Below are 26,910 nucleotides of genomic sequence, written 5' to 3'. Positions count from 1 at the left end.
GTTTCCCATTTGCAGGGTCGTGACCCGGTACCAGGCCACGGAATCCTCACTATTGGATCACAAGAAAAGCCAAAGCTAGCCCCATCTCTGTGTTGTGCAGAGAGGAGCTGGGCTACCTCTCCTTCCTTCTCCCCCACTCCCAGTGTTTGAGAGAAAAACTAGCATCCACTGGCACTTTAGACCCATGAAGTGTTCTTCAGGGTATGAGTTTTCATGTGCCCTGCAGTATGTTCTTTTGGGGAGATTTCCCCGGGAGGGCTGGGCGGCAAAGAAGGGTGTGTGTGTTTTTTTCAGCCGGGAGGGGCGTGGGCATTCCAGTAGCTATTATTTTTGTACCAAATGACCCCTGGGCAGAATGGTTGCTGGTTGGGGCCATCTGATGGTGAGGAAGGGGGGGGGGTTCTTTGCCCCTCTCTCTCTCCCTCCCTCCCCCTTCCTTCCCCTGCAAGTGATGCTCTGCCTGTATTCTTGGTGCTGGGAGGGGGGGAAGCAACAGTGGCAGGGCTTCTAGTGCCCTGGTCCCACTGCTGGACATTCTGGTGCTTTTTGGACATTGTATGAGGGAATTTTGGACTGGATAGTCCACTGGCTTGATCCAACATGGCTCCTCTTATGTTTATGTTCTTTCTTTCCATGTCTTTCTTTTCTTTCCTTTTCCTTCCATTTCATTCTTTCCATGTCTCTTTCTTTTTTTCTTTCAATTTTTACTGGATGAAACTTTTCTGCTCATCATACTGTTGTTGCAGACATAGGAACTCTGCCAATGAAAAGTTGGCACCCCCAGTTGTAGCCAGGTGGTCTTCTATGAGATTTCTGTGTGAGTGAGTGAGAGTAAGAGATGTGCGGCAGAAAGAGATTGGAGATTACTGCAGTATATCTCAACAGCACTGGAAAAGATGATACTATGAACTTGGCACCATTTTACTGGTCCTGCTTTTAACAGCTGTCTGACATCAAAATTAAACTCCTCCTGTAGATATTAAAAATGATGAAAGTAGTTCACTGGCTAAGTATCTGCACAACAGGTTGCTTTAAAGGCATGGGAAACACAGCCAGTAAAAAGCTGCAAGTCCCTCATAAATATCCTGTTTGGGATAACTGCAGAAAAGCTTGTATGAACTTCATATAACTTGAAATTAATTCATTAATTGCAATACAATTCTCTGCTACCTTTCACAGCAATTTCCCTGTGTTTCAACCAAAGAAAAGTATGAAAAATAGCTGTCGAAAGATTTTCTTGAAACCAAGCAAGCTTGGTTGTAGCTTAAGGCAGGGTTCCAGTAGTAGCAGCTGAAGGAAGGGCCTACTAAATGTGTCAGCATATTTTGAGGTAGAGCAGCTGCCAGGGCCCAGTGTGGGTGGTACAAATCGTTGTCATTCCTGATGACAATGGCAACAGCACTCCCAATTGCATACACTGGCCAGTGCTGTTGAGGAAGGGATGTGTAGGTGGTGCAGGCAATTGAACATGGGCATTAGGAGTGCTTGCAAGCTGGAGAAGAATACACAGATAGGTGCATGCAGGTGTGGGGGTGAAAAGAGAGGACCGCCTACTTTCCACCACCATTTTGGCTCAGCATGAGTTTCAGAGAGATTTTTCTGAAATTGAATTTACTTCCGAAGAAGAGGCAGGTTTGGGGGAGTGTCTTGGAAGTGACATAACAGGAAAAGGTGGAGTTTTGGTTCAGTGTGCCCCAGAAGTGACATCACTTGGTTCTTGACACCACAGGAAATGACATAATTCCTGTTTCCCGGCTCCACCCCAAAAGTCTCCTGGCTCCACCCCCAAATTTTAGTGGGCCACAAAGCAGAAGTGTAAAAATAACCGGGCCACGGGAAAGAAAAGTTTGGGAAACCCTGGCATAGAGGCTAAATTATAATATGCACGGTTTGCAAGCATGTGGTAATTCTTACCATCTCCAAATAAAAGCCCTTTTGTTAATGGAGCTTTGAAAGCTTGTATGGTCACAGCAAGTCAAGGCTGACAATGCTATGAAGGGAAGAACCACTGGCCTAAGTATGAGATGACTCCTTACAATGAAATCAAACAATACTGTGTTACAGGCAGTATTCCTTTCCAATACTAGCAGGGGCCAATTATTAAGACAGAACCAGATGAGTCAGAATTCTTCATTCAATGACTATGTTTTCTCTTTATCAAAAGGAACACTTTTTGACAATTCAACAGGACTGATTTAAAGGGAAAAGGGCAATGTACATGGCAAGGGCAGTAACACAAATGGGATGTTTACTCTTACAACGCGTTTCAGACATAACAAAATTTTCAGTAAGTACCTTCCAAGCACTGTCATAGCTTCACCATCATCTTTACAATTCAGCAGCTTGTCCACATTAGCATCCAGCACAGCCAATGCTAACTGGAATATCACCTTTATGCCTTCACAGAAGAAACAGTCCACAACCACCACAGCACTTTCAAAGGGCATTACGCTAAGAAAGAGTGTGAGAAACCAGGAAAGAGAGATGGTGGAGATGACCCCCAAGTCCTGCATACAGTCATAGAGCTGTGGAACGTAATCCCGAGCCAACTCTTCAAACACGCCTTGATCCACCAGTGCACCTGCAGGACACAGTCAGTATTGGACAAGAGTGAAATATGAGCCATTAAGGAATGTATAACCTAAACAGAACACAAGTTTCTTGACACAAAGACAATACGTTCTTTCTTTCAGCAGTAGTTATTTCAAGGACTGCTTCTGTGCTCCCCTGCCTTCTAAAGCAAAGCAAGATATGACAAAAAATTAGATCTAGCCAGCTTTCACATTCTCTTCCTTATGCCAGCCCTATCTCACATAGCTTTTGTCTATGAAGATCCCAATGATCCCTACTACAGTCTTTTTTGGTAGTCCAAGAATACCTGTCCTTTTTTCACCAGGAGAAAAGCTGGTTGGATTCAACCCAAAGACCTTTTAATGGTCTCACACCCATATCTAACTATCCCTGGCTATGGAATGACCTTCTTACTTTGCACTTGGAGCCACTGCTGAATAACTTGCAGTATCTGGTCAAGGGTCTTATTTCCACTGGTTATTAATGGACTTTTCTTTCCCTTCAGTTACTTTTCTGTTTCATTATGATGTTGCTGTTTTAGTTACTTCATATGGTTTTTCTGTCAGTTTAAGTAAGTGCTAGTAATTTAATTATAAATCGCCTTGGGCTTATGTATACTGAAGAAGCAGAATACAAATACTGTATTTTAAACAAACCAACACATTTTTAACATTCAAGATCTACTATGTCATTGAAAATACCTTCTAGTGTCTGCAACGGATACAAAATTCCATGACAAATCTAGGAACATCACTCTCTCTCAAGTTGTAGCAGAACCATACAGGCTGCTTATTTACTTCTTGGTACAATGCAAAATGCTGGTAATTACTGAGGCTTTTGGTCAATGTTTTTTTTAAATTTTGTTTTGATTGTTTGTGTATGGGTTATATGTTCTTAACATCCTACAGTCTTTGGCCCTTTGTTATGTCTTCTCTTGCTACATTTTATCTCTTGACCCCCATGCATGTGACTAATTTTATGATTTAGTTAGGCTGGTTGTAAATCTTAACTGTTATGATGGCAGTTTGATGGCTTATGTTGTATGAGACTGTGACAAGACCACACTGAAACTTTCCTAGCACACTCTCAGGCTGCACAATGCTGAGCCTGCCCTGCCCTCAATTTTGTTCCTGGAGATTAGCAGACCAGCATGAGCAGTACTGGGATAAAAGGGAGCATTTGTGGAGGGATGGAGGGAAACCAGTAGAAATCTCCCCTTTCAACAGAAAGAGATGGTTGGATGGCCTGTCTTTCTGCAAACTATGTAAAACAGAATTGCACTGGAGGGCATTTTTGTAAAGGTAATAAGAATATAATCAAAATGTTTCAGGATGGTGCTAAAGGAAGAAGGACTCTTAACTCTTCCACTGTAGATAATATGTTTATCTTTTTGCTGCATGTATTACCCTACTCTTGTTGCTTTGTTCTTATATTTAAGTAATATCATTTTCTGCACTGTTTAATCATATCATGTTAAATACTTAATGCCTTGTTCCAGATTGCTGCAATCTTATATTGATTCTACTGATTTACACTGTGTAGTCTGCCTTGAGTCTTAGTGAAAAAGGTTGTAAATAAAACAAAAAATGTTTCTATTTAATAGACTTGAAATTAAATATAGAGAAGATATATTCAGACACAATGTGAAGAAGTTCCCCCAAATAATAAGTAGGGCCTCAACCATGCAATTATCATTCAACATCATTGAATTCAAGCATCCATCACCTGCAAATCAGTTACTCTCTGGTGGTTTTACTAGCCCTGAAATAGCCAGTGATCATTCCAACAAAATGTCCTTTAACATACCAACTACTCTTGTGTTGTAGTAATCTGGCAGCATGCGTTCACACAAAGCCACAAGCAGCCAAAAAGCTTCCTCCTCCTTTGCATACAAAAGCAGCACTGATGTAACAATATTCATGGCCTAGAGAAAAGAAGTTTTAAAAGGACTATTAACTCTCAGCTGTTCTTTACACCTTTAAGGAAGAAGGCTTCTCACAAGCAAGGCTGAAATGAGCCAAACTGTATGGTCAGATACTTAACAACACTCTGTCATGTGCTTAAGAGAAAGTGCTTCCCATAACTGTTAGTTGCCCCCATCAGTCTCATATTCAAGCAACCACAAAAGTGCCATTACAATATACAAACTGGGACCCTACAACAAAAAGCTGAACTTTCTTTACAAGTATGACATCTTCTTTTCAAGTACAACATCGGTATGCGGCATGTGAAACCTCTTTCTGTGTCATATCAGAGACCAACAACAATCGGATGGCTTTAGTGCTACAGGATGGTGAGGAAGAGCACTGGGAGGTGAGATAGAAAAAAAAAGTCTTTTTTTCTTTTCCCTTCTCCTGAATCTTCTTCCCTCTACAATATGTTGATGCTCAAACACCCCCATGCCCAGAACCCAAGCAGGACATCACTGAACAGGAGGCATTTTTCATCCTCATAAAACTGCATCTAACCTAACCAGCACACGTACATAACTGTTTCTGGAAGATTTGCTTCCAACACAAAAAACTCAATTCAACAATAATTCCTGAAATGAAAGAAACTGAATTCTTAAAATGAGAAAGAGAGTTTCAAATACCTGACAGTATCCTATGTTTGGATTTCTAAATGCATAGGCTGTGAGCACTCTCCTCAGAGCAGCAATGCCCATCTCATTCTGGAATGCAGGGTGTTCCGGCAGAGAACGGTGCAAATCCCTCTCAATCTCTTCTGTGGCAAGATTATATTTTCCCATGGATTTTTCCACCAAGTCTTCGTAATACCCAGCATGGGTGGCCATTTCATTAATAGCTCCTACCAAGTTAAAAGAACACATTGAAAAAGAGGTTACAGATACATGCTGTGAACAAAAGAACTGCGCAGATAGTTCTGTACACCACAAATAGCTTGTCTTTCCTTGAAAAGCAGCTCCTCTCACCCTCTAAATGACACAGTAAGCAACTTTTGACATTGCAGGTGGATCTGTTAATGGCACAAAGGGTTGACTGTTCGAAGTGTGTGTGTGGGGGGGGGGTCAGATCCTGCTAATCATGTTCAACTCCCTTGATATCCTCTTTGGATCTCAGCCACTGGGTACAGCCACTGGGTTAACTTGTGTGTCCAAGTTAACTAGTCACTTTTTGTTTTCCACTGTCAATAAACACCTGGCGCTTCTTCTAAGATAACATTAATTGGATCATAACACAAAAACAGAATCATGCTAACTAATGTACTATGTGTGCACCAACCCAAATGTTGTCTTTACTAAAAAAGAAAAAAGAAATAAAAAGAAATTGTATGTATAAATTTAACAAAAGAGTTTTTATCTTATATGCCATTTTTATCTGATATACTGTTTCTATGTACAGCTTGATTTGAATTCAGGAGAACTTTAGAGACCAACCAGATTATCTGTTTCTTTAAAATGTTTATTCCACTCCTCTTTGAGAAAATGCCTGCTTTGGAAGGTGGATTGCATAGCATTATATATTACCAAGGTCTTTCCACTCCCTAAACTCTACTGTACTGGCTTGCAGGCTCCAAGATTTAGGCAAGGCAGGGTCATTTCCCTCTCAAGCTCTCAGGAATACCTTTTAGCACCAAATCTCTTGTTTTCTCTGTACGATACATACAGGGTCATTTCAGTTTGAGGTCAGCTTCCAAGACTTAGGCAAGGCAAAGTCACTGCTTCATGCCTAACATACATGTTATGTCTATGCCTAATAGCCTCTCTTAGTCACCCACCTAAAATCAGGCTTGTCTTTATTTCAAGTATTTATATATTTATTAATATTAGAATATATTATTATTTCCTCTCTATTATAGGGCCTCAAGTGGGTAGCAACAAGAACTTAAAACAGAGCAAGGCTGTACAATTAAAAGCTTGCGCATCCACACTATATCCTATACTAATTTAAACACCAGAAATTCAAGTAAAAACAAACTCAGTGCTTCAGAAACCCCCACAGGACCTTCTAAATAGTTCCATCTTGATGCCCCTTCTAAATACCCTATAGGACTTCCTCATTCTTTCAAAAAGGCCATTCCAGAAAGTGCTTGGGGGCTGCTACTGGGAGAGCCCACAAAGGAGTTGATGTTGATCACACCTAAGGGACAGAAAGCAGTTGCATCTGTTAATACCTAGCAACTTGATTAATTGCAAATGAATCCTTGTATCAGTCAGCTGTTTGAAGTTTTTAAAAGCCCTTGACCTAAAAAGGTGGGGCCAGGCAGGCTGGGTCTTGGCTGAGAGAGCACAAAGACCCACCACCTCTCACTCTCCTGTCCTGCTCAGCTGAGGCAGGCTGGGTCTTCCTGGGGTGGGGGCCCTGAGTTGGGCCCCCCTGGAAATTGGGGGTGGGTCTGCCAGAGGCCCCCCAGTAGCTACTGGCTTGATAGTGCAACAAATTCCACAGAAGAAGTTTCAGCTAGAAGCTAGAAGTCATTAACTTAACAGTATGCAACAGTATGCAGACCCACCTGACAGGAGCAGCCAGAGTTCCCCTCTCATGCTTTCAGGAATACCTTTTAACACCAAATCTCTTGTTTTCTCTGTACGATACATACAGATCCCTTGACCATATTCAGCAAAATGAATCTTCCAAGCCTGTTCTTTCAAAAACTCTTTTGCCTTAAAAGAAAGAGATGAGACAGTGGCTAAGTTCAGACATCACACTAAACATGATTTTAGCTTTCAAATACACAACAGACAAGCCAGTTTACAGAAGCTTCTACTCCCCCCCCCCAACACTCAGGTTTATAAACCCACTCCCATCACCAAGATGCAGCAACCTTTGGAAGTAGTGCAACAACCATAACTTTGATTGGTTAATTCAGTCACTGCACTAGTCCACAGTTGGAACAATTTTTTCTGATTTGCCTGCTGACTGTAAACTATGGTCTATTGGTTTACACAGCATTCCAAACCTTATTCAAACTTCCTTAAACATGGCTTAATGCAATACCTGAACTGAAATTATGCCCAAATCGAGTAAAACTCAGGGAAGGAAATCTGGAATATGAGAAACTAGTCATAACACCCAGATACCACCAAAGGAAATGTTCTTGTTGATTTATTTTTAGCCTTACTTGTGTTCATACCATGACTGAAATTACATGTTATGTGGTAAAGTACAGGAAGATTGTAATTCTATTGTCAATAAAATTTCCTACATTATTATTGGGGTTTTTATATATTTCATAATTTAAAAACGTTTTAATTTTTAATATGCATATTCTAAGGGAATAGTGTGCATTTTTACTTGAAATTGTAAAAGAAGAGTTTCATAAAATAAATTTAGGATTTCCTGATCATGACATTGCCCCTGGAAAAGTTCACAGTGCTAAAAATCATTTTAAGATATGTTTTGAATAGGTCTACCTCACTTGTGCAGCCATCAGCGATTTTCACTTGTAGCCATACAATAATTACAAAACCACTGCATGAAATCTCTTATTTCTTGAATGCAGATACCAAAAGGGAAATATGTAAAAAATACAAGTATCTAAGTCTGTTTCAAAGAAACTCCCTATAAGCTAGCTGCATAATATGCTCTCTGACACCATCATTTCATGTCAATTCATTTGACACAAAGCTTTAAATTAGTCTAAAATTTCTTCTACATGGATCACACAGGATCAAATGAAGGAATTTAAAAACAGAATATAATTATTTTTAAACAAACATAGCAAGCACTTTCATTATTTATGTGAGAACAAAAGCAGTACAACATACTAATTTGGGGTTGAATTCCTCAGGTGAACGCCGCCGATACATGGTCATCAGTGCCTGTGTTACAGTTGGGATGCTGTTACCGTTCAGGTTGAACTGCCGTTCGCCATCTGCTTCAGAACTAAGACTTCTTTGAGGGCTCGATGAAATGATGCTACTTGCCCTTGAATATACCTGATGAGGAGGGAGGGAAAAAATCCTCACCGCTTTAAACTTTTCAGGTGTCAGTGGAAAAAGAGGATGGATCAATTTATGTGAAGTGTGTGCTAGTGTAATAGTACCCATTGGACTGTTAATTGCTGTTCTGACTAAGCTTTAATAACTATGTGGCAGGAAGAAGTTGGGTTTGCACTGCTTCTCCTATCATATTACCCATCTTTCTCCTCTGCCAGCTTTATTGCTGAACCACAGTAATTTAAGCTACTGAAGGAGGGAGAGACAGCCAGACCGTAGCGCTGCAGCAGAAAATCCACAACTCACGAGCATTCTGACACGTACGATTAAAATACACAAATTTTTCTTTGAGAGAGGCATCTGTAACCTTTGAAACCCCTCTAAAACAAATTATGTGACTGCTTGCAACAGCCGAGTCCTATAAAAATAATTAAGAAACAGATTAACTGCAGCAGACCTTGAGAATTAAGCTATGGCAATAGAAACAAGGTTTATGGAACACAAATTCTGGCATTAAGCGAATACTGAATTCTCTCATAAAATAAATTTCTAAACTTTTTTAAAAATCACGCCACAATACCTCATCGTATTATGAGAAAGGAAGCAGAGGCCTTTCAGACAGTAACTTAATACACATGTAAATTCTAACTAGCAAAGTTATTAAGAATTATGTACCCAGGAGGATTCAAAATAAAGGACAATAAAATTCTGCTACTCCTGCTGGGAGTTTGGCTTCAATATGTACCAGCTAGCAAAACAACATTTTTTTTCCTTTTTCTTTTAAACAAGGCCATTACCTTAAAATGTTCCCAAAAATTTAACTGATGAAAGTGTTTGACAAAGCAAAGAAGCAGAAATGCTTATGTCATAGATACTCATCCTATAGAGAAAGGTAATACACCAGTTGTATTTCTTGCAAAATGTAACCCTTTGTTAGCAGTCTGAGGTGGTTAAACAGGTGATCCACATATACTTGTGTTTTACATTCTGGTCCCAGGACAACACAAGGCTGATCAGCAATAAAAAAATATATGGGGAGCTGTATTTCAATCAAGTTAAGAGATTATCAAAAGGAAAGCAGAAACTGGTGTAAGAAAGCAAAGGAAAATAAATGGTGAATGGCAACAGCAGGTCAGATAGGACTGGTGTCAGGAAGTGACACAGTGAGTCACATGCTAAGACCTGCTGCTGACCAGAAATGCTCAACCTCTCCACTCCCTCAAGAAATGGGAGATTGTCCAAAAAGTTCCTGTGATGTCCCAGGGGCCTGTAATCTCCATTCCTGATGGAAGAATGACAGAGATTTGGGGGGGGGGGGTGTTTAAGTATGTGATTCTCTTATGCAAGAGTTGCACTTTCCTTCCTACAGAAGCCTCTAGAGAAAACTCTCATTTCCTGATGGGAGCAATGTAGGCGAAAGGAACAAGAGAATGATACTCCTATACAAAGACATGATTCCCTGCTTTGCCCAGGTGTCTCATTGACCAAGAAACAAAAAACTGCCTCAGAAGTCTCTGTAACCTTCTCTTGTCAGTGAGGAACTGAGGGGAGTGGAAGACTGAGACCTTTTTCAAACTGCCTTTATATTCCATTTTAGCAGCTGGTTGCTAATGGATTTCTTCCTGTCATTTCAGACAGACTCGTTTTAGCAACTGGCTGCTAGTGGAATTTATTTACCTGTTCTTACAAACTTGCTTGTGTCAGGTTAACAAAGTGTACGTGAGCCACTTTTGAGGGAAACTGTTTTTCCCCATTTTCAACCCCTTTGTTTCACCTTCTGAATCACTGTGGTGTGCTGTTTAAAATGTCCACAGTGCTTCCTACAATACTGCTACCCGTCCCCCCCCCCCCCCCGGCAATCTTCCTCAGACTATTTTTTAAATGTTTTAAGGTGAGCACTACAGCACTCCATTCAGCCAGTGCATCTCAAAAGTTTAGCAATTCAACACTATAGCACTCACCTTAGAATGTTAAAAAAAAAGTCAGAGGAAGACTGCATAGCCTCAGGAGTGGCACTGTTTGAAATTACCACAGTGCTCCAGAGGCTGTTCATTAATGGAAGAAAATTTGCTGTATGAAACCCCCATCTGTGTATCACTTTACTTGAAATTGGGCCAACAATGAATAACATCCGGCTTAAAGAGAGTACCCAGTTTGCTGGGCGGAAAGTGTAGATGACTGGGGAAGGCAATGGCAAACCAACCCGTAAAAAAGTCTGCCATGAAAACGTTGTGAAAGCAACGTCACGCCGAAGTCAGAAATGACTGGTGCTTTCACAGGGGACCTTTCCTTTCCTAGAACAATAATGTGAAAGGAGTCTGAGATTCTGGCCACTTTTAGTCCTCCTTACTAATCCCAGAGAGTAGGTAAAATGTGTGTAAGAAAGGACAGCAAACAGAGTAGAGAAGGTTGAGCTATGGCAATGTGCTTAGAAGGAGGACAAAACCTGGAATCTGCCCTGAAGTCAGAAATAGAGCAGGAGAATAAGGCAGGAGTCCAGAAAAACAGAAAGCCAGGTTTCCATGAACCCTGCCTCTTCTGCAGAGAAGAAAAAGCAGACACATCAACAGTCATTAGGGAAAATGGAGCCTCCTTGAGCCCGCTGCATCGCAGCGTGGCTAGAGGGGGAATTTTGCCCCCCCTGGAGGGAGAGCGGACTTTTTCGGCGCGCTTTTGAGCGTGTCTCTAGGGGGCGGGGCTTCAGAGCTATTGCTGAAGCCCTGTCTGACGCCGTGCAGTCCTCTCGGCATTTTCGGAAGGGCTGGGAGCGTGTTTGCACGCTCCTAGTGTTTGAGGGCTGTGTAGGCCGGGAGGCTGGGGATCGTCGAGCGGAGCGCGTCGCTGGAGCATTGTTCTTTAAAGTTTGGCTGTGTGCCCAGGGGGGTTATAGGGTGCCCTTTGGGCTGAGGGAGGCTTCCTTTGCAGGGGCCCTAGTAGCAGCACCTTCTATAAATAGCAGTCCAGTTTTGGACCCCCTCCCCCTTCATTCTGTCAGGGGATTAGGTAGCCATTTGGCCAAGACAGTGGTGAGCAGCCGGGCTCGCTGGCCGTTTTGAGAGGCGGCTATTGGTCAATGGGTTCGAGGGTGCTTGTAATTGTACTTTACCCTGGGGCTTGGCGGTCCTTTTAGTCTTGCTGCTTCTTCCCCGTTCCTGGTGCTTTGGGTGGCCATTGTTGAGTTGCTGTACTTTTCCCTGGTGCTTGGTGGCCATTTTGGCTTTGCTTCTTCTTCCCCATACCCTGTGCTTGGGGCGGCCATTTTTTGAGTGCTGTACTTTTCCCTGGTGTTTGGCGGCCATTTTGGCCTTGCTTCTTCCCCACACCCTTGCTCTTGGGTAGGCTTCCCAACCCTCCTGCCCTGGCGGGGGACCCCCCGGTTGGCAGCCTCCTCCCCCGCTCTCCAATAATCTGGAAGTGGGGGAGGGATGGTGCTTCCCCCTCACGGTGCCCGGCGCTGCCAGCACGGGCACAGGCCGCTGCAGGCTGCCTGAGGAGAGCGGCTGCTGCCGCTGCCGCCACCGCCGCTACAGGCTGTCTAAGGAGAGCAGCCGCCGCAGGCTGCCTGAGGAGAGCGGCCGCCGCTGCTGCCGCCGCCACTACAGGCTGCCTGAGGAGAGCGGCACAGGCACAGGCCACTGCTGCTGCCGCTACGGGCTGCCTGAGGAGAGCGGCCGCCGCCGCTGCTACAGGCTGCCTGAGGAGAGCGGCCGCGGCACAGGCCACCGCTGCTGCCGCTGCGGGCTGCCTGGGGAGAGCGGCGAAGGATCTCCTCTCCCTCGTCCCACCGGGCCCCTGTCACTCTGCGGTTCGGGCGCCAGTGGGGACGACAGATCCTGGCATGCTGCGCAACGGAATTGTGCGGGTCGGGCACCGTTGATGTTCTGGCGGAGCCCTGTGTGGTGTGGACTGCTGTGTCCTTCTCTCCCAGGACTGGCAGTTGTTTTTTGCACCCCTTCCTTATTGTGTTTTTAAGACTTCTGAGGGTTTTGGCTTGGTTTGGATACAAACCTTTTACAAAATGCAATAATTTTTAAGGGCGAGAGCTTCTCTTCAGAGGGGAAATTGGAATTCATTTGCTATTAGTTCTGCTGAGTGACCATGCAGATGAATTCACAGGGCCTGGGGAGAATTATCTACAAAACAGTAAGAGAGCTGGCCGGCCACCACGAGAGGGGTGAGAAAGGATCGTGGCTGCAGTTTTACTCCCTGCTCAGTGATTTGTAGCCATGTGTAAAACACTCTAAAAATAACTGGGTAGTGATTGCCTCTCCATTGCCTTGCTAGCAGAAAGGGCAAAATGTTTGACTCCAGCAAGCCAAGCCCAGAGGTAGAGTTGCCCAGTCTGGGTTGGAAAATATAGGGTTGCTATAGCTGGGGGCAGGGGATCCCCCAGTTTGGAGACTCTCCCTGCGCTTCAGGGTCGTCAGAAAGTGGGGGGAGGGGAGGGAAATGTCTGGTGGGAACTCTATTATTCCCTAGGGAGATTTATTTCCATAGAAAATCATGGAGAATTGATCCGTGGGTATCTGGGGCTCTGGGGGGGCTGTTTTTTGGGGTAGAGGCACCAAATTTTCAGTATAGCATCTAGTGCCTCTCCCCAAAATACCCCCCAAGTTTCAAAAAGATTGGACCAGCGGGTCCAATTCTATGAGCCCCAAAAAGGTGCCCCTATCCTTCATTATTTCATATGGAAGGAAGGCATTCAAAAGGGGTGCCGTCCCTTTAAATGTGATGGCCAGAACTCCGTTTGGAGTTCAATTATGCTTGTCACAGCCTTGATCTTGGCTCCAACCCAAGGTCTCCTGGCTCCACCCCCAAAGTCTCCTGGCTCCACCCCCAAAGTCCCCAGATATTTCTTAAATTGGACTTGGCAACCCTACTCTTGGGGCGACCATTTTACGAGGTGTTGAGATGGTGGCCATTTTAGAGTTCATTGGGGTGGTGGCCATTTTGAAGGCTGTTTTTCCCCACCTTTATTCCTTTGTTTGCCTCAGGCTTGGTTAAGCTAATTAAAGAAATTCTGCTTTGTGCTGTGCTCTTCAGTGAGCATGTCGGGTCGCAAAGGCAGTGGAAAGTCAAAAGGGAAACAGCCTGCCCCTAAGGCTCCTAAGCCTCCATCTAAGCCTCCGCCCCCCCTTCGTCGGACGAGGAAGGGGACGATGATGTTAATGCAGCCATTTTTCAGAGGCTGCGAGCACTTGAGCAGGCATCGGGGTTTCCACCTTCTCAGTTGCCTAAGAAGGGGCGGTTGTCTAAGCGTGCTTTGCAGGCAGATATATTGACCCGCTTATCTCTTTTGGAGGGCAGATCTGCTGCGGTTGCTGCTGGAGGAGCTGTGGGGCCCGCTGGCTCTGATGTTGGAGCGGGCTTGTTGTCCGGTGCGAGCAGTACCAGATCAGCTTTGGTGCCTGCTTTACCTTCTGGTAAGTCGGGGGACGGCTCTTTGCCTCATTCTGGGCCTGTATGGCCTTGGGGGGCTTGGGGGTCTGCTGGTCGTAGAGGGGCGGGTGCTCCGTTAGGCGGTGCTGGGGCTCCTTCTGCTCTAGGTTTAGAGCAGCTGAGCAACTGGACGTGGCCACAGGGTCAGTTCGGTCTGTTTGGTAATTGGCCCGGGGTGGGGCAGCAGGGGTCAGCAGCGGCTTGGCCTGGAGGCTGGGGTTGCCCATCTCCGTATGGGGCGGTCCCCTTTAGTGCTATGGCTTTTGGGGAAGTGGCTTTGCCGCTGGGTGATCACCTGCTGCCTGCCACGAGGGAGAAAATCTTAAAAGGGGAATACGTGGACGTATTCCCCCTTTTATTTAGGGATTTGGAGAAAAAGGACAAGGAGGAGCTGGATCTCTTGATGGCATTTGGGTGTTTTGGCCACTGTGTGACACAGAGTTGATTCAGTATATGGACATCATATACAAGGGGTATACGATGTTCAGCGGCCCGGCCTGGATCCAATATGACCAGGAGTTCAGGGTGAGGGCCGCTTTGTACCCTTCACTCCCTTGGGATCGGATTCACCAGCAGTTGTGGCTGCAGGTGATGTCACCTGCTCGGCCCAATTTGGGGGATTGATCCGACAGCGGTCACCTTGTAACCAAGGATTCCTCTTCTCCTTCCAGTGCTTCAGTATCCTTCCGCAGCGCTGCGGGGCAGGCAGTTCAGCACCGCTTGCTCTGCTGGGAGTTTGGGGCCCAGGGGGCGTGCAGTTGTAAAGCTTGCCAGTTCAAGCACGAATGCCCCCTGTGCGCCGGCCCACACTCTTTCAACAACTGCCCGAGAGTCAGGCCACACAAGGGTCAGAAAGGATCAGGGGGGGCCCCTTCTCAATCTGGAGAAAGGCCTCAGCCCGATGAAGGTGGGTCCTCTTGAGGAATGGCTTCGCAGGTACCCACATAATGGGGACAGTTTATATTTGTTAAAAGTTTTAGTTTCAGGTAGGTTAAGTTATCAGGGGGTAAGGTAGCTCTGAGGTTGCGAAAGGCTGTTGTTCTGCCATTTTGAGGGTAGCCCTTTGGCAAGACATCAATTTCGGGGTTATTTGGAGTGAGGTTTTGTATCCATTTCTTAGAATCGGCGCGGCCTCTGCAGCTGCTGCCCTGGGTTATCCTACTTCGTCCATTCAGCCTTGGCCGTTGGCGATCTCAGGCTTACAAAAGTGCTATTCGCCCCTTTGCTCCGCTGGTAGTTGTTATTAGGAGCGGGGGTGGGGTGTAGTTTAAGTTTGGGTTTTATAACGTGTATGTTTTTCCTTTTAGATGCTGTTGTTCCTGGCCGGAGGAGCAGAGTTCTCATCTGCGGGCACAGTCAAGCTCGGAGAACTGCTGTTGGCTCTCAGCTGGGGCTCAGCAAATATGTTACGGTTGAATGGCGGGGGAGCAGGGGTCTTCAGTGGCCTGGCTTGCTCCCCCCCCCCTTTTCTTATTTCATGGGTGTTTGGGCCCTCCTCCGCAGGTATTAATTGTTCACCTGGGAGGGAATGATCTCGGGCTGATTAAAGGCAAGGCTTTGATCTTGCAGGCCTGAGACGATTTCAAGTACATAAGGAACAGATGGCCTGGTACCATTATAGTTTGGTCGGCCATGATTCCGCACTTGGTATGGCGCAGTGCTTGGAATCCAGCTGGATTAGAAAGGGCTCGTTATAGAGCGAATAAGGAGATTCACAAGGTTTCGGAGGGTGGTTTGGGCCACTATTTGCCCCATCCGGATATTTCTAAGGAATGTCCCGACCTCTACAGAGGGGATGGTGTGCATCTCTCGGAAAAGGTTAATATGCTTTTCCTGAGGGATTTATGGCAAGGGCTTGTGTTGGCTTTGGGCCTTTCTGTGGGTGCTAAGCCCTAAGTAGAGACTTGGCCTTAGTTGTGGCAGGTTTTACAGGGTTTATGGCACCATGCGGCCTGGGGAGGACCGGTTAGCCTCCCCCTTTTGGGGAGTTAGGGGTCTGGCAGGATCAACCTTTGGTGTGGCCCGAGGTATATGAATGCAGACTGTCCTGGAGACTCGATTGGATGGGTGCCTTTCGCTGAGACTCGCGTCTGGTGTTTGGGCCCTCCGGTGCGAGCCTCCCTGCTGGGCCTGTCTAACGGGAGCTGTGGCTCACAGCTCCGGCTGGGGGGGGCCGGGTCTCTCGCCCGCTGAAAAAGGCAGGGGAGCGGTCTGAGGAGACCCCTGGCCCTGACCTGGCCGCAGTTCGGTTGCCCTTGCCGTTGCTGGTTATTTTAATAAAAGTGGCCCATAGTTTCACCAATCTAATTGTGTCCGCCTCTTTATTCCGACTTGGGGGGCAAACACAATGGGTCCAATTTGAGACAGGAGAATGCAATCCAATTCCAAAAAGGTCATGGCAGAAATCTTAAATCACTTCAAATTCTGCAGTGGATTCCATTCCTGAGACTGTGGATGCATTATTCCACTTTCAGAACTGCAGTCAGAGATAGTAAACCTTTGAATACCAGGGCCAGGAAGCAACATCAGGGAAAAGCCTCAGCCTTTATGCTTTGTTGTTGACCCTCCAGAGTAACTGCTTGCCTGTTGTGAGACAGGATGCTGGACCAGATGTACTACTGGTATGATTTAACAGGGCTGTTCTTATGTTATGCTCAAAACAAACAAAGCTTAAATACAAATCTAAGCAAACAAGCAAAGCTTAAATACAAATCTAAATAAGTTAGTTTCAAGTCCAGTAGCATCTGTGACTAACAAGATTTTGGGACTATGAGCTTCCAAAAGTCAAAGCTCCCTCCTTCAGATATATGATGAAGGGAGATTTGACTCTTGAAAAGCTCATACCCTGGAAACCATGCTGGTCTCTAGGGTGCTACTGAACTCAAATCAAACTGCTATACTGCAGATCGGCATGGCTATCCTCTGAAATGACACTGAAATAAGTTGTTCTCAATTTTATGACTTAAACGTGAACACACACATGAAGCTGCCCTATACTGAACCAGACCTTTGGTCCATCATGGTCAGTTTTGTCTATTTAGAGGGGCAGCAGCTCTCCAGAGTCTTAGGTGGAGGCTCAGTGTAACTTCTTCCCCCATCCCAGCTCATTCAAAAAAAGTAACTAAGATATGGCAAGCTTCAGTTTCTGTTAATTAGAATCCATTTGCAACACAGACAAGCTGACTTTCATATTTAATTATTGTAATTTTTATATGCACTCCATCATGCTACTTTCCTGTAGGTTTTACTGTGGTTGTATTTCATTTACAAGTTGGCAAACATTCAACCTTCAATACTTGGCATTTTGCTGATACCAGCACCAGGCAATGTTCCAGACAAGATGATATCTTCCAATACAGCCAAATATATCATTTTCTCTGCATTTATTCCTGCAAGCAGAAGCTTTATTTTAACAGAAGCAACTTAGGTTTTGAAACCTTGGTTTTCAGATGTGGGATTGCAGGTTGCTGGTCAAAACTTTCGTGATCACTGCCATGCCAGGTTTTTTTAACGCTTGGGTCAAAGAAAAAGCGGCAATAGCCATCAGTTCCTATCAAATCAGTACAATGTATTATCTGAGTGATGAAATGAGAAAGCTGGAAAAGCAAGCTCTTATTTTTAAGGTGCTGCCTTCAGGACTCAGCTTAGAGTGTCCCCTCTCTTCATCTTCAAAAGACAATGTTACTAAGCTATGCAGGCTGTAAAAGGCAAGAAGGACTCCTTTAAGTGGTGGAAAGCTAGTCCAAGTGAGATTAATAAAAGGAAACACAGACTGTGGCAAATCAAATGCAAGATTGTGATCAGGCAGGCAAAAAGGGACTATGAGGAGAATATTGCAAAAAAGCATAAAGACTAACAATAAAAATTTCTTCAAATATATTAGAAGCAGGAAACCAGCCAGGGAGGCAGTGGGGCCCTTGGATGACCAAGGAGTAAAAGGATTAATGAAGGAGGATAGGGAAATGGCTGAGAAGCTGAATGCATTTTTTGCCTCTGTCTTCACTGTGGAAGATGAGAAGTGTTTGCCTGCTCCAGAACCACTAATTTTGGAAGGGGTGTTGAAACACCTGAGTCAGATTGAGGTGACAAGAGAGGAGGTCCTACAACTGATTGATGAATTAAAAACTAATAAGTCACCAAGTCCGGATGGCATACATCCAAGAGTTCTGAAAGAACTCAAAGTTGAACTTCTGGATCTCCTGACAAAAATATGTAATCTTTCATTAAAATCTGCCTCCGTTCCTGAGGACTGGAAGGTAGCAAATGTCACCCCCATTTTTAAAAAGGGTTCCAGAGGAGATCCAGGAAATTACAGGCCAGTCAGTCTGACTTCAATACTGGGAAAGTTGGTAGAAACCATCATCAAGGACAGAATAAATAGGCACATTGATGAACACAAGTTATTGAGGAAGACTCAGCATGGGTTCTGTAAGGGAAGATCTTGCCTCACTAACCTGTTACAGTTCTTTGAGAAGTTGAACAAACATGTGGACAAAGGAGACCCAATAGATGTTGTTTACTTTGACTTCCAGAAAGCTTTTGATACAGTTCCTCATCAAAGGCTCCTTAGTAAGCTTGAGAGTCATGGAGTAAAAGGACAGGTCCTCTTGTGGATCAAAAACTGGCTAATTAATAGGAAGCAGAGAGTGAGTATAAATGGGTAGTCTTCACAGTGGAGGATGGTGAGCAGTCGGGTGCCACAGGGCTCAATACTGGGTCCCATGCTCTTTAACTTGTTCATAAATGATTTGGAGTTGGGAGTAAGCAGTGAAGTAGCTAAGTTTGCAGATGACACTAAATTGTTCAGGGTAATGAGAACCAGACAGGATTGTGAGGCACTCCAAAGGGATCTGTTAAGGTTGGGTGAGTGGGTGTCAATGTGGCAGATGAAGTTCAATGTGGCCAAGTGTAAAGTAATGCACATTGGGGCCAAGAATCCCAGCTACAAATACAAGTTGATGGGGTGTGAACTGGCAGAGACTGACCAAGAGAGAGGTCATGGTAGATAACTCACTGAAAATGTCAAGACAATGTGCGATTGCAATAAAAAAGGCCAACACAATGCTGGTAATTATTAGGAAGGGAATTGAAAACAAATCAGCCAGTATCATAATGCCCCTGTATAAATCTGTGGTGCGGTCTCATTTGGAATACAGTGTACAATTCTGGTCACCGCACCTCAAAAAGGATATTATAGCATTGGACAAAGTGCAGAAAAGGGCAACTAGAATGATTAAAGGTTTGGAACACTTTCCCTATGAAGGAAGGTTAAAACGCTTGGGGCTCTTTAGCTTGGAGAAATGTCGACAGCGGGGTGACATGATAGAGGTTTACATGATTATGCATGGGATGGAGAGGGTAGAGAGAGAAGTACTTTTCTCCCTTTCTTACAATACAAGAACTCATGGGCATTCCATGAAATTGCTGAGCAGTCAGGTTAAAATGGATAAAAGGAAGTACTTCTTCACCCAAAGGGTGATTGACATGTGGAATTCACTGCCACAGGAAATGATGGCGGCTACAAGCATAGCCAGCTTCAAGAAGGGATTGGATAAAAATATGGAGCAGAGGTCCATCAGTGGCTATTAGCTACAGTGTGTGTGTATTGGCCACTGTGTGACACAGAGTTGGACTGGATGGGCCACTGGCCTGATCCAACATGGCTTCTCTTATGTTCTTATGTTCTAGGCTATTTTTGCTGGACCTTAACACATGCTCAAACTTTTACATGCAAGCATTTTCAAACAAGCCATCTCCACTGGGTCAGTTTTTGGCTAGTACAGGCTTAGAACAGGGTTGCCAATTCCATCTTGAGAAATTCCTGAAGATTTGGGCATGGAGCCTGTGAAGAAATCTCAGCAGGGTATAACGTCATAGAGTCTACCCTCCAAAACAGCCATTAGCAACCCTAACTATAAAAGGACTATAACATGTGCCCACCAAACTGTCCAACTAATCACTTTATTAAGAGCAAGGGAGCTTGACAGACAATAAGTCTTTATACCAAATTTCTCACTTCATGTCAGGAACTCATGCCTAGGCTTTAACACTTATGTTAACCTGAGACAGACTTTATGGACAGAAAGGACTGTTTTCTACTCACCTCATCATCTGAACTGTTATAACTTCCAGAAATCTCTTTTTCAGAGTATATTTTCAAAGTAGTTTGCTGAAGAAAGTCTGAAATTCTCTGCACAAGGAAGTCTCTGTCTTTCAAATTGGCAAAGAGAAAAGTCATTCTGTTTTTTGTGCTGATAGATAAGGGGCTGGGCAATACACTTGAGCTGTCAGCCTTTTCTACAATGGTCACCTAAATGGTGGTGAGAGGACAGAAAAGCAAACAAGTTTTATGAGTGCACAAATCCAGTTGGTCATGCTTTTTCCACATACAGCATTGGCAACAGCACAGTTTTTGTTCTAAGTTATCGACTTATGTCTGGATCCGGCCAATTTTTTCACTCAATTGCTCCCAGCTCCCCTCCTTGCTACAAGCTCCTGACCCATGATGGTTCTGTACATGCAAGTCTCATGATCCTTAGCTTAGCTTTTTTGAAAGTCAAAATCTTTACTTTTTACAAGCTGAAGAGCTGGTGGGATCCAACTTGATAATACATGTACTACTGATTTCCTTCACTATATTAAGTGTCATAAATCTAATAACTAGAGTACATTCTGTGCATCCATTTTTGCACACAGTTGAAGACAGAGATCACAGTCTCATATGATCAGCCAATATAACTACTGACTTCGACAAATCAGTGTCTCACAGTTCCAGTTGGGTTTATCAGTCATACCTGGGGATGCTAAGTAGTCATCCAAAGTTTACACATCCTTACAAAGTTTGTTGTTCAGCAAAAGTGAATGATTGTGCAAGAAGTGTGATTTTTCAAATATAGTTTAAGACATCTCTATATAAATATTTTAGATGAAAAAAGATCTGAACAATAGCAATGTACATGGTGGTAGCTGAAGTCAAAAAGAGTAACAATGTAGACAAGCTCATGTTGTGGCATCCCAGAGCTTCACAGTTGCCTTCTTAATTCTCATCACTGGCACTTCTGCAATTACTTTTGTAAGAGACTAGAGAGTGTACACTGTGTGTAGGTGTGCCTGTTTATGAGTATCTGGGTAGTTACGATGCACTGAAATGAAGTGTATGAATGATCTCTGTCATGAGCATGAAGAAATCTCTAAGAGCTTTAAACCACTGCTTTTAGATAGTTTATCAGAAGTAATAAAAATTGCATTAGGCACTTCAGGATAATAGAGTTTCAATTTACAGAGGCTTTAGTTTCATTTTGAAGAGGTTTTTTTCGTTTAATGATCTATGGTCAAGCATTAGTTCAGAGTTTTAATGTTTCATTAGTTGAAAGAGGCAATTGTTTTTCATTTAACATATCCTGTTAAGTAGTGTTCAAAGATCACAAGCTGTGTCTCAGTTACTTAAGTGATATTTCCTCATTGTCCCTTCCCCAGTCAGCTTCCTTTAAATGTCTTTTCTATTATTTTTGTCTGACATGCAATAATACCACATTAACAATACATTAAACAGGAAAAGCACTGTAATATGCTTCAGTTTCTCTCATGTCCTGATAAAATGTCACAGGCCAAGTTTGTTGTACTTGTCTCTCTTAGCACAAGAAGGTAATTTGGTTCTGCCTTACCTGTGCAAACTACATTCTTGTATGTGGCAGCTTAGACCATACTGAGTAATGGAACAAGAAGAGGACAAAGACTATTCCTTACACCACTACAACATTCAGTGAAGCTTTTGTACCTATAAGCCAACTCAGCAGTATACTTCAAGTATACAGTGGAAGTTAAGACTCATACCCATGACCTCTTAAGATAACTGGAAATATCCTGATGATATCATGGAGTTGTCGTCTTCAATGGTGTCTTAAAAACATCCTATGCATATACATCTTTTTGACTAATAAGCAAACAACACTGAAACACTTTAGTACTGAAGGTCGTTTCCTCTCAGAATAGTCTCCTGCAGTGACTATGCCACCTAATCATTATGTAATAATGTGTAAGTGCTTATATGCACATCCCTTTTATCTTCAGTATCATGTACCTTTGTTTGTAAGTCGTTGTCTTACAAACCCACAGCACAGTGCTTAAGAATATTTGAAAACTAAACAACAACCAAGGACCAGAAATGTATAAATCATCATAATCGCCAGAGAGATATCATCAATTTTCAGTAAATTGTGCAATCACTGTGAAAAAAATGGCAATGGAATATAATGCTACAATGGTAACAGAAGCAATGATAATGATATATAATTTTATACATGCAGTAGAACTTAGCAGAGCCTTGCAGGACCTTGTCCAGTTGTGCAAGGCTTGCAAGACATTATTTAAGTTGGCTTTTAACTGAATGACCACTGCCGTGATATTAGATCCAATTGGATGTCCAAGAACACTGAATGCCATCCTAAATCATATGGAATTAGCACCAAATTGTTTAAACTGTTTTAAATTGTTTGTTTAAATGCTTAATATAACTTTTTTTATTGTTATTCTATCAAGTTTGTGAGCTGCTTTGAGCCTGCTTCAGCAGGGAGGGTGGGATATAAATCAAATAAACTAAACTAAAACTAAACTAAATTAACTTTTTTAAAAAATCAGCCTTTACACCTACCTCTCGCAGTGGGATAATAAGGCTGCACAAGTGTTCTTCCTTGCTAGTAAAACAAATGTAATTTGTAGACACAAACATCTGGCCCAAAATGTGCATTTTATTAAAGGGAGTCCACAAAGTGCAATCTGTGTGTCCATCAAGTTTTTCATCTTTAGGAAGCCGGAATAAAGCACGGTACCTTTCACTTTTTGCTCTGGCATCAAGATCCCTAAAATGAGCATTTCAGAGTATTATTGTACATCTGCATGTATTTTCCCACATGTTATATGCATGCATTACAAATTTGCTTTTTTAACAACAGTTCACTAACACTAATATTTCTGTAGCATTCTCTATCTATATGCTTCATTTATAAATAAGGCATTAAACAGTATTTTGAGTTGGCTCCCTTAATTCCTGAGTGCAAGATTGGGGATCCTTCCTATATACCTCTCCCTTAGCAGTCTCATTCAACCTTAGGAAAATTGATTCCTGGCGTGATGGTACTCATGTGTATCAACAATCACATGGATTCAGTGCAGAGTGCACAAAATCAGAGGATTCAGTGTGGAGGGGGCAAAATCATACCTCTTCTCTCTTCTGTCAACACATTTCTTATTTGTCTGTATGAGTTCCGAAACCCCAGGAATCAACTTCTCTGGGTTGGATAGGACTACTTGAGAGAAAATGAGGGAAAGATCTGTGCAAAATCCAAGATGCAATATCTGCATCTTTACAATAATTCTGTATGATAGATTACTGGTATTATGGTTTCACTGATGGATTATCCAACTGGCAGCTAACAGCTTCCCCAAAATCACTCAGTTCATTGCTGGTGGAATGGCTATGAACCCAGATCTAAGACTAACACTAACCACTGCACCATGCAAGTTATTGATATACACCCATGGTAGGATTTTCTGTTGAACCATGCCCCACAGTATTATATATAATATGTATCTTATTTGCACACTTACATGTGATGTTTGATATTTGCCAAGAGGGGCACTTTCTAGGATAGCACTTAAATGCAACATTCCTCAAATTTAAAAATAAGAAAACTTCATGGCTATAAGCATCAATCTGCAATCCAGGTAATGCGTGCAATAGGAGAAGCAACACAGGCCCAAGGTTCTCTTCTCCTGCATCCTGCTATATATATGTATTCAACATCTCTGGATTATGTGCGAATCCTTTAAAAACATGGCATAATTATTTGGACATGGAGCTTTACAGTAACAAAAAAAGAGACAAGGCTCAGTTCTAAATCTAAAGAAGGGGAAGTCAAAAAAAGAATGGTAGTGAATGTAAGAAAAAGCAGAGACTCAAAAAGAGCAAGAGTCCACTAGCACCTTAAACACTGACAAAATTTGTGAAAGGATATGAGCTTTCATGAGTCACTACTCACTTCTTTAGATACAAAGTTTTCTGAAGAAATGAGCAGTGACTCTCACACAACCCACCCTAAATCACAGGCTGTTGAGAGGGCAGGTCATACCTTCAACACTGTTGAAAATATAACAGAATGTAACACACACATTCACAGTCAGTTTCATTTGGGATTCCACTGGTCTTTGAATTAAAAAGAAACACAGAAACATATACTTACCGTTTTAGGGCAGATACTTTTTTCGGGGATTTCTTTTTAAGTCTGGGTAGAGACCTGTCTTGCTCAAACCCTTCATTATCCAAGAGCTGCCTCATGGCTATATTGGCAAGTTGCTCCATTAGTTTGAATGTTTCATTTATGTTAAGGAAAACAGAAAAGAAATGCTGGCTGGACCTTGTGCTAACTTTGATCACATTGGGTAAAAGCAGAGTTGCATTCTTTTCAAGCTGGATAATGTCAACCCACCGGATGACTAGCTTGGCTGGAAAAAAAAAATAAGAGTGAAGTATCAACAGAAAAAGATCATTCAGCAATTCAAAAAACAAAATCATAGATAGAGCTACACACTTAAATCCTATTTTGATCCTTTAATATAGTGCATCGCTATTGCTTCAGTTAACGCTGGCTACAGGATTTATTTCCCCATAAAACACATCAGTAAATTATACCAACACTGAAATAAATGCAGCAGTTGTCATCACTAGCTTAGACGGCATTAAAAAGAATTCACAGAAGCAAGACTATGCAACAGTTAGCAATATTTATTTATGACACTGTTAGCCTGTCATTCTCCTAAAAAGGGACTCAAGTTGGGTTACAATGATTTTTAAAATGCACCAGAACAAAACAATTCAAACCGACATATAACACAAATTAAAGCAATTTCAGTTGGCTAGAAAATTTTTTTACTGGAAGACTCATCTAGATGATTCCTACACCGGAGAGCCAGTTTGGTGTAGTGGTTAAGTGTGCGGACTCTTATCTGGGAGAACCGGGTTTGATTCCCCACTCCTCCACTTGCACCTGCTGGAATGGCCTTGGGTCAGCCATAGCTCTGGCAGAGGTTGTCCTTGAAAGGGCAGCTGCTGTGAGAGCCCTCTCAGCCCCACCCACCTCACAGGGTGTTTGTTGTGGGGGAGGAAGGTAAAGGAGATTGTGAGCCACTCTGAGACTCTTCGGAGTGGAGGGCGGGATATAAATCCAATATCATCTTCTTCTGAATCTGAAATCTCAATAATGTGGGGGCCCTAGTGACCTGCACAGGAAGACTAATAACCTCAAAGGAATCACCAGGAAAAATGCTGGGGCAGGTAGATGTAGTTCTAATCAGCTGGTATGACAGCATGTAGGTGTACACTGGAAGAGGCGGTCCTGAATATATGTGGACCCTAGGTCTCAAAGTGTTCTATCGGTCATAACAAACATCTTGAACCAAATAAGAAGTCAATGCAGCAACTAATACTGGTGTAATGTGTGAATTGTGGATAACTCAGCTGGTAAATTAGCAACAGCTCACTCATTTTCTCTTAGATTACAGTTGACAGGCACTGGCTTTAGAACAGAAACATCAGACTCTGGTGATTCAGACAAAGCACTGGCAGTCTGATGATATGTGCAAAACTTATGGACCCAAACCTCAAAATTAAAAAAAAATTATTAGGGACAATACAGAACCCTGCAGCATTCCACAGAAAAGCTCCCCCTAACTTACTAGTATGGTAACACAGGTAGAGTGTCATACTAGGATCTGAAAGATGCAGCTTTGAACTTCTACTCTGCCACGGAAGCTTACTGAGTGACTTGGGTTGGTTACACACTCTCAGCCTAAACTACCTCACAGCATTGTTGTGAGAATAAAATAGATGAAAGGAGAATGATGTAAACTACTACCCCCCTTTGAAGGACTGTCAAGACTGAAACCACGCCAGTCTACTTCCTCTTAATCCAGCTTCTTACTCTGAACGCTTCAATAATGTTGAATGGTTAACCGTACCAAAGGCTGCCAAAATCTAACAACAGAAGGGAGACACAGCCTTTGTGCATATTTAATTGGAGGCTATCCCCCAGTGTAACCAGTGCCATAGCCAGGCCTAAAGTCAGACTGAAATGGGTTAAGCATAGAGGTGTCATCCAGGAAATCCTGACCACTCTACCACCACTTTCCTCAGATGATGACTGGTAACTGGCTACAACATTTCTGTTCAAAGTAGAGCCCCCCCCCCCCACAAAGATGACCCTTCTGGATGCATCTACAAAATTAAGACATGTACTTGAATCAATGAGATATTTCCAAAAGTCACTTTCCACCAGCAGAGACTGAATTTTTGCCTACTGTTCCTTCGCTCTGGACCCCCCCTCCCCCCACATTACTGGGACATTTCCTGGAAGTTCCCAGTGCCCAGGGGCAGCATGCTAAGGGATCTTGTGGGCTGCAGCAAGAGGGGAGAGTTGGCAAAATTCCATTCTGCAAGTGGAACTCCAAAAACAAACCCTATCCTAGTCACAGTCCAGGGTGCAGTAACAGAATAACAAATCTGAGACAATATTTTAAGGCAATGCAATGTTTACTTATTTTATCTATTTATTTTATTTGATTTTTATCCTGCCCTCCCCACAAAGCAGTCTCAGGGCAGGTTCCATCAAAGGTATTGTGATTACTACATTTGAGTAGGTAGAGCTCAAAACTGATTCAGGTGTTAGGAATGTTTGTAATTATCCTGGTGCCAGGATGTTGGTAAACATCCTGGTGCCAGGATGTAGGCAAAAACAGTAATTATGTATGGCTGAGCACTTCTTATAAAACCATCATGCAGCAGATACATCTTTTATCTGAACCACCCTCATCTTCTTTGGAACAAAAACTGCTCTGCGTTTATATACAAAATTATCATATTTTGTTTTTTATGCTACTTTCAGCATTTGAATTCCAAGTTATCAACAAGTGACTGACTACTACTTACACTGGTGTAATAACAACTAATT

At 43.1% G+C, this 26,910-nt stretch overlaps 1 protein-coding gene across 1 annotated transcript in view; it reads right to left on the bottom strand.

Moving 5' to 3' along the window:
- Positions 1-26,910, bottom strand: part of TBC1D9 (TBC1 domain family member 9) — an 89,858-nt gene that overhangs the window by 16,097 nt on the left and 46,851 nt on the right. Inside the window, exons 5-12 of the mRNA XM_060246721.1 lie at positions 24,148-24,409; positions 22,560-22,767; positions 20,013-20,219; positions 8,300-8,470; positions 7,045-7,195; positions 5,165-5,379; positions 4,378-4,495; positions 2,296-2,581 (exon numbers count right to left, since the gene is read on the bottom strand). Of these exons, the coding sequence (XP_060102704.1) occupies positions 2,296-2,581; positions 4,378-4,495; positions 5,165-5,379; positions 7,045-7,195; positions 8,300-8,470; positions 20,013-20,219; positions 22,560-22,767; positions 24,148-24,409 (1,618 nt within the window). The remainder of the gene's footprint in view (positions 1-2,295; positions 2,582-4,377; positions 4,496-5,164; positions 5,380-7,044; positions 7,196-8,299; positions 8,471-20,012; positions 20,220-22,559; positions 22,768-24,147; positions 24,410-26,910) is intronic.

Source organism: Heteronotia binoei, chromosome 9, assembly GCF_032191835.1.
Source record: "Heteronotia binoei isolate CCM8104 ecotype False Entrance Well chromosome 9, APGP_CSIRO_Hbin_v1, whole genome shotgun sequence".
Classification (NCBI taxonomy): domain Eukaryota; kingdom Metazoa; phylum Chordata; class Lepidosauria; order Squamata; family Gekkonidae; genus Heteronotia; species Heteronotia binoei.
This window is presented reverse-complemented; position numbering and strand designations above follow the sequence as displayed.